A 13,891-nucleotide genomic window follows, 5' to 3' on the forward strand; every position below is an offset into this window, starting at 1 on the left:
CTCGTCAGTAATAACATTGATTGCTTTACATTACAAAATATATATAAATATATACATCTATACAGAATAGGCTGTATATTTACACATATACATGTCGTGTCCAGGCATTGGCAGACATTCAATCTGGTAGCACAAGCAGATCTGAAAAGTAACTAATAAAGCATTGCCATGTTTGAAAAAAATTGTCAGTGCACCCTCTTAAAGTGTATTTTATCTTTTCAAGTTTTAAGAAACCCATAACATCTTTTAGCCATTGAGAAAAAGAAGGACATTTTGCAGATTTCCAAAGTAGCAATATTAAACGTCTTGCAATGAGAGAGGCAAAGGCTATAATGTCTTTCTGCAGGGAGGTCAATGCGATTGAAGAATCAGTGATACCAAATATTGCAATCAAAGGACTGGCCCTTACGTTTACACCCAGAATTGTCTTCATAGTGGTGAAATAGCTAGACCAAAAACTATATAGAGAGGGACATTGAAAAAACATATGGCTAAGATGGCAAGGAGAGCCCTTACATCTGTTACATTTGTCTTCAGTTTCGGGAAATATTTCAGATAGTCTTGACTTGGATAAATGTACCCTGTATAAAACTTTAAATTGTATAAGACTAAGACAAAGAGTGACGGGACTCCCACCAAACACAGATCCTAAAAGTAAAATGCGCATTGTAAGAGCACCCTGAACACCCCTAAATGCTGTCAACGTAGCATCAGTAGCGGCCTTATTAGCCGTTAGCTGCGCCTGCAAGGCCTGTAAATCAGACCTCACTGGCAATAGCATTGGCACAAGGGCATCTTGGAGCTCTTTCTTGATGATATAAATGGTCAAGATATAAACGCTGGGGTGATCATGCTTTCGCGGTAGCTGGCCCCAGACTGTGGAATGAGCTACCTCTTGAGTTACGTACCATTCCTGACCTAGCACTTTTTAAATCTAAGTTAAAGACTTATTTATTTAAACTGGCTTTTAACACTTAGTGGGGAGGTGACATGTTCTGTTATTTTATGTTCTTTTTTTTAATGTGTTGTTTTAAAATTTTATTTTATATGTGTTTTATTTTGTAAATTTGTGTTTTTAATGTTAAGCACTTTGGACACCAGTCGGTGCTGTAAAGCGCTTTATAAATAAATGTTGATTGATTGATTGATTGATTCCGGCAATGTCTTCTTTTAGTGATGACAAAATCTCAAGTTTTAAAGCAGCAGTATCTGATTCAGCCTCTGATAGGGCGGAGACCGGCTCGTTCGGTGCTAGCTGCACACCTGAAGCACCAGTGGTAGCCTGCATGCTAGGAGTTAGCTGCGTCTGAATGGTAGTCTGAGTCTTCTATTACTAGTCAACTATATAATTATGTGCTTTGAATGAGCAAAAATACAAGATTTGTAAATAAAAGCGCGAAAAAATAACACTTTTAGTCGTATTTGGCAGGAGCCCGCAATCACATGTCTTACTCCATGAACAGCTTAACCACGCCTGCCGGAAAAACTCTTTTTAAGATGTTAATGTAATGTTGTATGGTCAGATTTGCTTTGACCTAAGTCAATTATGATCTGAACGTGAAACAAACCACGTGAAACAGCCTCAGTCTGTAACACTAACCTCCACTAAAGCGATGCCTTTGCAGAACACATGATTGAGCCTAATCTTTACCTCAGTGATGGTTGACTCTGCCAACTGGCACTGAAAGTTGACTCATCAGGTATAATGCCAGTCCATCATTTCTTAACGGGCCCTTCAGACCATCAGAACGAGCTGTCGTTGAGGGCTTTCTCCTTGATGCTTTTCAGAAATCATTTGTATGAATTTTGCTTAATTCCTTCTTTTATTTTGTTGGGTATGTTTGATGCAAACGGTAATAATTGGTCATTTTTCGATATACATTATGTTTAAAATATTTTCTTTTTGATTTGAGAGAAGTAATTGGTCTAAAAGTAGGCTGGCCAGGCAACAAAAGTATTGTGTTGTTGTAATCCCAGATTTGGTACAGCTCATATAATCTTGTACATATGAAGCAAAGAGCATTTCACACTTTATCACCAAACAGAATTACATTATATCATCTCTCTCTCTCTCTCTCTCTCTCTCTCTCTCTCTCTCTCTCTCTCTCTGGTTCATTTCAAGAAATCCCAAGTTGTCCATCTGGCATAGTTAATACCATGATTTTTAGCATTTTATGACAAACTATTAAATTAAATGGACAGCTATGGCTATGGCACCCCCCATACACACCTGTACACATTCAAGTACAATCAATCATGATTAATGTACTTCATCTTTTCAGATTTGCAAATTAATTATACCAGTTGGCTTGGAGAACATGTTGGGGGGGGAGGGGGGTGACCGTGATGTAATTTTTCACTTAATGACCAACCGCTGTGAAGACACTGCCAGCTTTTAATGAATGTGAACAGTAAACGCTCCCAGGGGATCTGCTGGTGATATGGAGCGATAATGAAAAGGGCGGAAACTGCAGGTTCACCCATGAATATTATTTACCCAAGTCCAGAGTCACGTCCACACAAGAGGAGCAGGTGGTGCTTTTGCTGACTGATAATGGACACCGATGAACAACTAACAATGCTCTGACTCCTTGGAATAATTTTCTGCTCTAATCCTTTAACTTGGAGATGTCTCCAGCTGCACAGAACTCTTGGAACACTAGCATTTGGGAACATTACATTGACGTCACACTTGTGGTGGCAAACTGTTTTGTTCTTTTGCTTACTTCTGTTGTGGGAATTACAGCAAATGTTTTTGTCATGTTTACAGTCAATCGGCAAAAATCACTGCAAACATGCAATAATGCACTTGTGGTGAATCTTGCGGTTATAGACATTCTTCGCTGTACCATCGATTGTCCCGTTCTCTTGGCTATCGTTCTGATTCTACACCAACAGGGACAAGTGGATGAGCTGATCTGCGATGCACAAGTTGCCTTTTTTTCTTTCAGTTGCTGTGTTCAACTTTTAACACTGGCGTGTATAAGTGCAGAGAGGTACCAGGCCATCGCAAAACCCTTTAAAACTCAACAGCAACGAAGGCGGGTTATAGTATTGATTCCTCTCGTTTGGACCTTGGCTATTCCGGTACTTGCTTTATGTGTGACTTTTCTGAAAGATTCCCCCGTACATTTGAAATGTCACACGTCAGACAGGGAAACAGCATCGTCTTATGACACCTTTGGGCTTTACCTGCTACTCCCACTGTGGGCAACTTGTTTTGGCGTCATTATTGGGTTCTACACTCGTATATACACACTTGTAAGGGCTCACAATTGCAAAATATTCGACAAAGGCACTGTTCTTGTTTTAAATACAGACCAAACTAAAGATAATCAGAGGGAAGAAGCAGTCATCGTTGTGGAAAATGGACATGAAGAAATAAAGCAAATCCAGACCCAGAGGAAAACTGTTGTTCAGGGGGAGCTGCGGGATTCATCTGAGAAAGATTCCAAGGCTGCGGTACAGCCTGCTGCAAAGGGGTCGCTGTGTCTCTCTGTGGACATGGATGCTAATAAAGAATTAAATGGGTCTGTGATCAAATTTGGAGCAAGCAATGATGAAACACCTTCCAGCCTCCATGCAATGGAAGTTGAAGCTGAACTGTCAAATGGATACACTATTGTTATTGTTAGGAACTCAACTGCAAAGTCCCAAAGTGTCTCAAACTCTGTTGACGTCACAAGTCAGACTGAACATAATCAAAAAACTAACAGGTCCACATCTGAAATGAAAGAAACAAGCCATCAAGATCTCTTGACTGTGCAATCACAGTCTGAAGCCTGCTTGACTTTGCTCACGGACCTCAAACAAGTTAAGGACACCAGTGGTAAAGACGCGCCAGCTCTTGCAACAGGAGCTGAAGTGTCGCCATTACCTCAAATCCCAAATAATGTTCCTGAAACAGAAGCTGCAAAACAAACTCCCAAAACAGAAGGTGCTGTTTGCATGATGCCTTTAGCCAACAGAGAAAGGGCGAATAAAAAAAAGGAAAGTAAAATGGCTAAGCGTGCTGGCTACATCATCCTATCCTTCCTCCTGTTCTGGCTGCCACTTATTATATCCATTATCGTGAATGTCATAATCTACAAAAACAAGAATACACATGTAAGTATGATGACATAGGTTACATTTATAAGTGATAATATGTATATGTCGCAGACATGAACGAGCAGAGCTCTTGAGCATCTCACCATGTCATTTAGGTCCTTCAGACTTTTTTTTTGAGCAAATGCTTCATTAGCATGAAACCTTTCAGCTTCAGACCCCCCAACTTTTTAAGCATTTTTCTTTTTTTACCTTTCAGCTTCTGGGGGGAGTTCCGCCCCCCAGATCCCCTGATTACAGCTCTCTTAACCCCCTGCCACTTTAGGCATTTTTAAAAATGTAGCTATAAATTAATATTCAGAGTTTTCAGCTAGCTGACAGTAGGGCTGTACAATATGGCCAAATGATCATATCTCAATATTGTCATATCAGTATGATATATGATATGACTATGATTTCACGCAAAGTGCAGCAACAGTGAAAATTAAACATTCTTAAACAAACCAGTAATAATACACACTCATTTTGTACTCATCATAAGGTTAGGATACAGTGCCCTCCAAAAGTATTGGAACACTTCATATTTCTCACATTGTACATTATTTATGCCATTTCAAGTACGAGAAATGTATTTTATATATATATATATATATATAAATTTCTAAAATGATCTTCCTTAAACTCAAACTGAAAGCACATCTCTACAGTTTTCATCAGACAAGTTGGGATGGAAACATGAGCATTTCCAAGTCACTGAATATGTCTTGGACTTTATTTACATAAATTATGAAGAAGTACAAAAGTTTATTTCACCAAAACATCAAATATAGGCTTGCATCTCAGATGTACTTTCTGGCAAATTGTAACTATCGGGCCTTGTTTTTAAGAAAATCCTCCTCCACACCACTTCATCAGGAAGCTGGATTTGATGTGAACTTGTTTCAGTGTGAGATCTCGTCTGTCAATCCAGGAAGTGTTGATCCAGGAACTGTTTGACATTTGACATTTCCTGTTTCACTGTGGACTCAAAATTTGGCACTTCTTGTTTGAGACTCCCTGTACCATGAGCGAGCTTGGCGCCGCTGCGCGTTGCTTCACTCGTATTACATTGCATAATAACATCACTGTTGTTAAGTTGTTTTATATAACATCTACTGTAACGTGAAATGGAAAGTGTCACAGTGGAAAACTGAAAACTCACTTTGGCTTGTAGTGTGTTCCAACAAAATCAATCAATCGATCTGTCTTGTCTGTCTGTCCTTGAAATTTAAATGCCAAGAAAGACAGTTTATATTAGTTAAAACATGTTATGTGCATGTCAGAAAACATTTTGATTAACTTTATTTAACAAAAATGGCTTAACCAATCACCTACACTGCTGATGTAGTGCCAAACTAGCTAACAGGCTATGGTTTGTCAAAGAACTTGTTCCAGTATAGCAAAGTCAAAATCTGATTGGCTAAAGAATAATATGATAGTCCACAACAACGTTCTACTGTACTTTAACAGCAGAGGAATTCACTCAAAATTGGGAAGGACTGAAAGAGGATTTTTCACCTGAACACAGCAGGGTGAAATCTGCTTCGATAAAAGGAAAATGCACCCCCCCCCCCCCCACCAAAAAAAAAAAAAAAATAAAACATGAACAAACAAAAATCCACAGTGATTCTTACATTTACCTTTGACTTCTATTTCACTGCAGACAGTATGAATCCAAGATATTTCATTCTTTGCATGGTAAACAACATTATACATTCATTCTTTGCATTTAAGGACCACAACAATTTTGACAGCGCAAATAAAACAAAACAAAAAGCGAACAAAGAAAATGGAGGAATTAACAGCAAGCAAGCTCGAAGTGGACGTCCAAAATGAATTCCAACAAGGTGAAAACTCACCTCAGAACACTCAAAAACAGATTGAAAACTTTGTTACAAACCAGAAAGCTAAAAACACGATTGGAAAAAACCAAGTCCGATGTGAACATACTCCGTAAATATCCAAACATCGGAGAAAACACACACTGAAGGCTTACCAGCTAACGACCAGAACATCTGTTAGCAAGTTCTTCATGGAGATGAATAAAGCAAACGGGTCTGACTATGAGTCCAAAACTGTCAGCAGCTTTCATATTTGGGCAATACTGGATAATATTTCCAGAGTACATGCATGTGTGATTTTATTTAGTAAATTCAATGTAAGTACATAATATAATTGTAAATATGTTAAAAATACATGGATGACACAAGAAAGTGAAAATACTTATTTCCATTGTGGTCCATTTAAAAATCAAATGACAAAATAGCAGTAATAATAAAATAAAATAATAATAATAATAAGTGTGTATATGATAACAAGAACCTGAACAATTTATAAATATATTAAGACAGTAAAATAAAAGGGTTGAGTTCTTCTTCTAAAAACTGTTGAGGTCTAAGGTTCTAAAAACAGTCTGGACTCACATTCCAACTCATTATACAAGCTTTGCTTAATGTATTACCTGAAAAATGTCAGCTGCCTATAATGCACACCTTCTTGTTGTTTAATCCACTTATACGATGTTCCCACACAGTGAGCTAACACACAAATATTTAAGTTAACTTTTTCATGTTCTCGTCTTCTTTCCCGTCTTCAATCTTGTCCAGCTTGTCTGATGTTAAATCTTTATGCCGTTGGTTTTGCTGTTCTTCTCATTTGCTCTCCTCCTCTTTCCATTCCTCAGATATTTTATTTGGCCAAAAATATTAAAATTCACTTGGAAAGCCATGTTTTATCTCGTTTCTGTCATTCACCTGTCAAAACATAGCTGATCTGCGCCAACTGATTTGCGTGATGCTCTGGTGATGAGTTAGACATGGAATTCTCACTGACCATGGTGTGTGTGTGTGTGTGTGTGTGTATATGTGTATATATATATATATATATATATATATTTTTTTTTTTTCCAACCTACAAAGAATGGAGAGGTCTGTAATTTCAGCCCAGTCTCATGTTTTTTTTTCTTTTCTTTTTTTTTCGTGCTCCCATCACGAAATGAGTCAAATTTTCGTGACTGGGTTTTTTTTAAACTCACTATTGCTAACCCTACTTCTTCCCCCAACTCTAACCATAATCACCCCCGCCCCGCCCCCACTTCACTTTTAATTTCGTGCAGCCATCATGAAATGTATTAGAATGAATTCATGCTGTCGTGACAGAAATGAGGCGCTTTTCATGACATTATCACGAACCAAAAGATTAATGTATACGATTTTTGTGTTCGTATTTTGTGCTCCTGAATCACGAATTGCCGTGAGACTGGGTTGGTAATTTGTATTGTAGGTACACTTCAACTGTGAAAGACAGAATCTAAAAAAAAATTATGAAAATCACTCTATGATTTTTAAATAATTCCATTTTATCGCATGAAATAAGTATTTGATACAATAGAAAAAGTGGCCTTAGTAATTGGTACAGAAACCTTTGTTTGCAATTACAGAGGTCAGATGTTTCCTCTAGTTCTTGACCAAGTTTGCACACTGCAGTAGGGATTTTGGTCCACTCCTCCACACAGATCTTCTCCAGATCTTTCAGGTTTGGAGTTTCGGCTCCCTCCAAAGATTTTCTATTGAACTCAGGTCTGGAGACTGGCTAGGCCACTCCAGGACCTTGAAATGCTTCTTACAGAGCCACTCCTGGATTTTAAACCATGACGGTGTAGTGTGCTACTAATGTAATCTTTGTGACTGGGGTCGCAGTTCTCTTCAGGTCATTGAGCAGGTCCTCCTGTGTAGTTCTGGGCTTTTTCAGAATCATCCTTACTCCACGAGGCAAGATCTTGCATGGAACCCCAGACTGAGGAAGATTGACAGTCATCTTGTGTTTCTTCCACTTTCTAATAAATAATCATAACAGTTGTTGTTTTCTACCAAGCTGTTTACCTGTTGTCCTGTAGTCCATTCCAGCCTTGTGCAGGTCTAGAGTTTTGTCCCTGGTGTCCTTAGACAGCTCTTTGGTCTTGGCTATGGTGGACAGGTTGGAGTGTAATTGATTGTGTGAACAGGTGTCTTTTATACAGGTAACAAGTTCAAACAGGTGCAATTAATACAGGTAAACAGTGCAGAATAAGAGGGCTTCTTAAAGAAAATCTAACAGGTCTGTCCAGAATTCTTGCTGGTTGGTAGGTGATCAAATACTTATTTCATGCAATAAAATACAAATTAATTATTTAAAAATCATACAATGTGATTTGTTTTGTTTTTTTAGATTCTATGTCTCTGTTAGTACTGGCACTTGTTAAAGAAGATGACCATTCACAACATCACCCCTGTTTGTTTTAAAAGCATACAGATTCATTCAAACTTCTGAAGGTGTTCAAGAAGATTTTTCAGGCAGAGACAGCAGGGTCAACTCTGATGGGTGCTGCTCTAGAACCAGCACAGCTCAGGGACAGTGACAATGAAAGCATTTTATTACTAGAAATAAAACTCAGTACATCATAAATAAATATTACTGTAAAATACAAGCAACATGAAAGGAAATATTTAATTATGAAAATGCATTTTCTGATTATGACCATAGGCCAGCACAGACTGTTTTGCTGGCCTCTGATGGCCCACTTTTGTTGCAAACCACATGTATGTTGAGCGAAATAGAGACAGAAGGAGGAAATGTATGCTTCAGTAACCAAATCCTTCCTCCAGGGTTGTCTAAACCTCTGTGTAATTTCAATTTTAGAACATTATTGCTGTTAAAGAATCAGAAGAGTGCTTTAATTCTGTCACTTGGTAATTTTCTGTGTAGAAATACTCTTTCTCTCACTGACCCCATTCACCGCATACCTAGTGCAACCATCTCCATCACTCTCTTTTCTTTCACAGATAAATTTGTATAAATATCCTTCTGTCCAGCTATGGCTGAAATATTTATTTTACAACACAACTGCTGTGAAACAATCAGAAAATAATGGTTTACTTCTGTGATTTAGTAATACGTATTTCTATGTTGAAATGGTCAGGCTATCTCACAGATATCCACACCGTTTAATTAATCATCAGCCCAGCACTAACTATCCAGCAGGTGGCAGATATGTCAATGACATATTACATAGGCAAAACAAAGTAGCTATTTTTTGATAGATTTGGTGCATGAGTCCACAAAAAGTTTGTAAGTTTGTCCTGCTTTATAGCCCCCCCCCCCCCTTTTTTTTTCTAGGACTACAAGATGATAGCACCTGTTAACAATTGGGAGAGGACTCATTTATGTCTATTCACTCACTGCATTTTAGAGGATACGTGTCTAGTTTTTACAAAGCATAGAAATAAATGTGTGATGCAGAAATTCAATATTGAAAACCAGTTTAAAGGGGAATAAATGCAAATCAATGCTACAAAAAACCAATCAGCTATTTCACATGCGTCGGCACGGGTGCCTTCGTGATTTGCACCGTTGCTTCACAGCAGGAAGGTCGTGGGTTCGATTCCCACCTGGGTCCTTTCTGTATGGCGTTTGCATGTTCTCCCTGTGTTTTTGTGGGTTCTCTTGGGGTGTTCCGGCTTCCTCCCATATTCAGAGACATGCATGTTTGGTGAATTGAAAACTTTAAATCGACCATAGGTGTGAATGTGTTTGTCTGTCTATATGTGGCCTGGGATAGCCTGCCATCCTGTCAAGCGTGTACCTTCCCTTATGTCCTATGACTGCTGGGATAGGCTCCAGCCCCCCCAAGACCCTTAATTGGAGTAAGCGGGCATAGAAAATGGATGGATATGTGTCGGCACGATCGATTAGTGGTTAGCATTGTTGCCTCATAGCAAGAAGGTAGTAGGATCACTGCCCACTTCGTCCTTTCTGTGTGGTATTTGTGTTTTGCCTGTGTTTGCGTAGGGGTCCTCCCGCTTCCAAGGATGTGCAGGTTAGGTGAATTGGAAAATTTAAATTGACTTTAGGTGTGGATGTGTTTATCTGTCTGTATGTGGCCCTGCGATTGAGTGGAAACCTCTCCGGGTTGTACCCTGCCTCTTGCCCTATGGCCCCCGGGGTATGCATCAGTTCCCCCGTGAACCTTAATTGAAATAAGCAGGTATAGAAAATGAATAATGTTACATCTGTTTCACATGTTCTTGAACATGTCTTAATTCTTCTTTTTTGTGTGCTTCTCAGGTCAGAATCATTCAGGATGTGGAAATCTTGTCAGTCTCTGTCTCTTGTATGACGTCACTGAGTGACCCCATAATATATGCTGCAGTAAACCCCCAGTTTCGTGCAGAGTTCTACAGGATTAAAAATAGCTTTAAATCCATGTTCATTAAGAAATGATCATATTTCTACATCTGAATTAAAAATAGATTTAAATCCATGTTCATTAAGAACTGATCATATGTCTACATCTGTCTACTTTTAAGCAGTGTTGCCACAGTTACTTTGAAAAGTTTATTTATTAGTTATTTTATACAATTACTTTATACAGTTACTTCATTAGAAGCTTTATACAAGTCGGCAAGTCAGCTGCAGCCGACAGCTGAATGTAACTAATAAGATACCTAGTAATCTAACTTGGTTACTCTTAAGATCGAGTAACAAAGTAACTAATCAGCAAAGTGTTCTTAGTAAACAGAGCGGGTCTCAGCCTCAACTTTATCTAAAGTCTGGTCTGTTAGGGAAGTTTAGGGCTAGTGGCTGGCGATCACCTTCGTATTTCTTCTGTTTTCTTGTTGCTTAATGCTGACAAATTATACCTTAAGTGTAGTTTTTCTGGCCGACTGATTCTTTTTCTCTCTGTTCGAGATGCAGCTGGAACCACGTGCTGGATTGGATGATTTATGTGGCGGACGCGGGACAGTCTCTGCTGTCGGAACAGATCTGAGGAGTAGCTCAATGACCCCCCCCCCCCCCCCCAACCTCCTCTCCTCCTGACAGTGGACTGGACGCCTGCATGGACTCTCGTCAGTTGTTGTGTTGGGTTCTGTATTGTAAACCTTTTTGGTCGAATGGCCTAAGCAGTGGGTCACTCCTTTGAGTCTGGTCTGCTTGAGGTTTCTTCCTCAAATCATCAGAGGGAGTTTTTCCTTACCACTGTCACCTGTGTGCTTGCTCTAGGGGTTGGTAAGGTTAGACCTTATTTGTGTGAAGCACCTTGAGGCACCTTTGTTGTGATTTGCCGCTAAACTAAATAAGTTGAAACTGAAATTCGTTACTTTATTAGTTACATTCAGCAGCTGCCGACAAGTTGTCCACAGCTGCTAATGAAGTAACTGTATAAAGTAACTAATAAAGTAACTTTTCAAAGTAACTGTGGCAACACTGCTTTTAAGTGACCAATATTAATTATGTAACAGCAAACTAAAACTGTTTCTCATTTGTTAATTCATCATTTCACAATATTGTACCTTATAGGCTACGGCGTGCTGTAGAGGACATAGAGTTTTATATGGAGCAGCATTATGTATTATGAATTCACAGCTCACTAAACACTTGAAGACAGAGGTTCTGCATGCTGAGATAACCAGCCCGGATCAACACATGCAGCTCAGCGGGGATACGCTGCCAAATTCTCCAGCTCAAACGATGTCTGTCTCCAAGGATCCTGCAGCCGGGACCTACCGCTGGGCCAGTCAGGTCTTCACATGTCCCCCAGCAGCAGTGTTGAGTCATTACCCCATGCTGTCAATGGAAATGCTGTCTCACCAATTAAACAAAACATTCTGAAATGCACCCACGTTATTTTCCACTATTTATTTTTTAAGAAAGGACATGGGGCGTTTAATGGAGCTATCGTATTTATTCTATCCACTGCACCAAATGCACAATGTGTGATTATTTGTCCCTTTTCCTTTACGCTTATATATGCACCCCATAGCAAGTTTTGTATTGAATTTAAAGCAAAGTGTGCTAGAATGTACATTAGGATATACCAGACTTACCACCCATCCTTGCATCAATCTCAATTTTACTGACAACAGGAAGTAGAGACATACTTTAATAAAAGAGAATTCTGCAATGAGAGCATGCAAATCCTTAATCAGGTAACAGACCAAAAAAATGCCAACAACTGTCAACTAAATCTAGAAATAAGAGGCCCAATTTCAAACATGGTTGATAATAACCAAGATATTTACAGAATTAATGAAAAATATACAAAATGGCTCTTTAACACAGTGAAATCCATCAAGTCTCACTTTTTGAACATGATAACCAGATGCAGTGAACTCGTCCGTGTGGTTTGTGGTTGTGTGTGTCTGTATGTGTCCGGAATGGGTTTAATATTAGTTAAGTGTTGCGAACATTCACTTTTATTTCTACCTTGTGACCTAACTAATATGTACCCTGTATATTTTTCTAAATTCACTCTTTGCTATGATGGTGGCTTTCACAAAGATTCATATCGAATATGAAAGCGAGCACAGGTTTTTGTCATTTTTGACTTTCACTTGCACGTTTCACAAACATGTCAGGATGCACGGCATGTTTTACTCATCAAGCGATGACATCAACCAGTTAATGAATCAGTTAATGAATATTCACAACAGTTATCCATTCCAGTGGATGCATGGTTTCTGAATATACAACAGTGATGGGACTATTAGAAACCGGTTAATTAAAGGGTTTCAAAACAATCTATTGTAATATTAACCTGGGTGGTGAGTGAGGTGTGCATTCTGTGCCTAATGTGCGAGTAGACTGATAATATTCACAAAGATGGCCCTTGGTGAATGAAAAATGTGTGCTTTGTCATCAGAGGTCATCGACCTTTAAACATCTGCCTTTTCACGTTTGAATCAGAAGACAACACATACGTCTACATTACATATTCAAAAATAAAGATTTTCTCAATATTTTTAGGTGACAACAACAACCACGCAATTGCAACATTTCAATCTTTTGCTGTGCTTAATGGAGCATGATCTGAGGGCTGATTTTTTTTTCTCCCCCCTCCCCCAGAGCAGCCATCCGCATCGTTGTAATACCATGCAGAGTTTGACATCAGATGAAATCACTACTTGAAACCCAACCTGTGCTAATCTTATAATCCCTCCTGATTATGGCAGGTCGATGCTCAGTGGTCCCTCTCCTCAGCATCTGGTGCTTGAAACCAGTTGGCTGATCAAATAGGCATGACATCTACAAGGCAGATACTCGCACAATGTTGCTCTGAGAGTATGTGGCGGTGATGGCGGAGCTGTCCTCATCCGATGAGGTCACCACTGGTGCAGACAGGCTGACCATGGAGGGACTGATGTAAGGTTCATCACATTTCAAGGGCACAGTCTCATCGAGTTTGGCATTGAGGCTGGACCGACTGTAAAAGGAAATGACATGAAAGATGGTGACAAGCCGGAATTTGCTAATGGATGTAAAGTCCTTTTATGCATCATTACACTCCTGGACAGAATTACTGACACTCCTGAATTTTAAACAGAATTTAAAATATGTTCAGAAATAATTGCAAATTAACCCAATTATGAGCACTGGACACAGTTATTGGCAGCCTGTGATGAATTTAGCGTAACGCATCACTTAGACAAGTCAGGGGATGGAGGCATGAACATTTCCATGTCACTGAATACTGTATGTCTTGGACTTAATTCACATCAATCATAAACAAATAACACTATGGCACTGTATGTTATATCGCTCTAGAGTAGCAAAAGTAGATGCAAATTCTGTAGAGGCCCCAAGGCCCATGTGCCCCTGTTTATACTTACACATTGCTTCTTTACCTATGGCCTCTGCCCATTTACAGATAGACACATGATGGAGATGAAAGGCTCCAGCCTGACGGCTTACACAAAAATGAGATGGTACAAATCCATTTGGTGTGTGTGGTGGTATGTGTCTATGCACACATTACAATTTAAGCTGCAGA

The 13,891-nt window shown here is 39.2% G+C and overlaps 2 protein-coding genes across 4 annotated transcripts in view; one reads left to right on the forward strand and one right to left on the reverse strand.

The window, feature by feature from the left end:
* The first annotated feature begins 2,329 nt into the window (after positions 1 to 2,329).
* parietopsin lies at positions 2,330 to 10,639 on the forward strand. Its single transcript, XM_034176296.1, has 2 exons — positions 2,330 to 4,107; positions 10,189 to 10,639. The coding sequence occupies exons 1-2, from the start codon at positions 2,629 to 2,631 to the stop codon at positions 10,342 to 10,344; spliced, it is 1,635 nt and encodes a 544-aa protein (XP_034032187.1). The 5' UTR covers positions 2,330 to 2,628; the 3' UTR covers positions 10,345 to 10,639.
* An 815-nt stretch (positions 10,640 to 11,454) lies between these two features.
* Positions 11,455 to 13,891, reverse strand: part of LOC117515650 (potassium voltage-gated channel subfamily D member 2-like) — a 165,361-nt gene continuing 162,924 nt past the window's right edge. For all 3 annotated transcript variants that reach the window (XM_034176298.1, XM_034176297.1, XM_034176299.1), the window contains one exon: positions 11,455 to 13,324. In XM_034176298.1, coding sequence (XP_034032189.1) covers positions 13,147 to 13,324 — 178 coding nt within the window. In that variant the 3' untranslated portion in view covers positions 11,455 to 13,146. The remainder of the gene's footprint in view (positions 13,325 to 13,891) is intronic.

The sequence above is a fragment of the Thalassophryne amazonica genome, chromosome 8 (genome assembly GCF_902500255.1).
Source record: "Thalassophryne amazonica chromosome 8, fThaAma1.1, whole genome shotgun sequence".
In the NCBI taxonomy this organism is placed as follows: domain Eukaryota; kingdom Metazoa; phylum Chordata; class Actinopteri; order Batrachoidiformes; family Batrachoididae; genus Thalassophryne; species Thalassophryne amazonica.

Coding starts and splice junctions, on each gene's coding strand:
- parietopsin (XM_034176296.1), top strand. CDS start 2,629: ATGTCTCCAGCTGCACAGAACTCTTGGAACACTAGCATTTGGGAACAT. Junction 4,108..10,188: donor ACAAAAACAAGAATACACAT/GTAAGTATGATG, acceptor TGTGCTTCTCAG/GTCAGAATCATTCAGGATGT.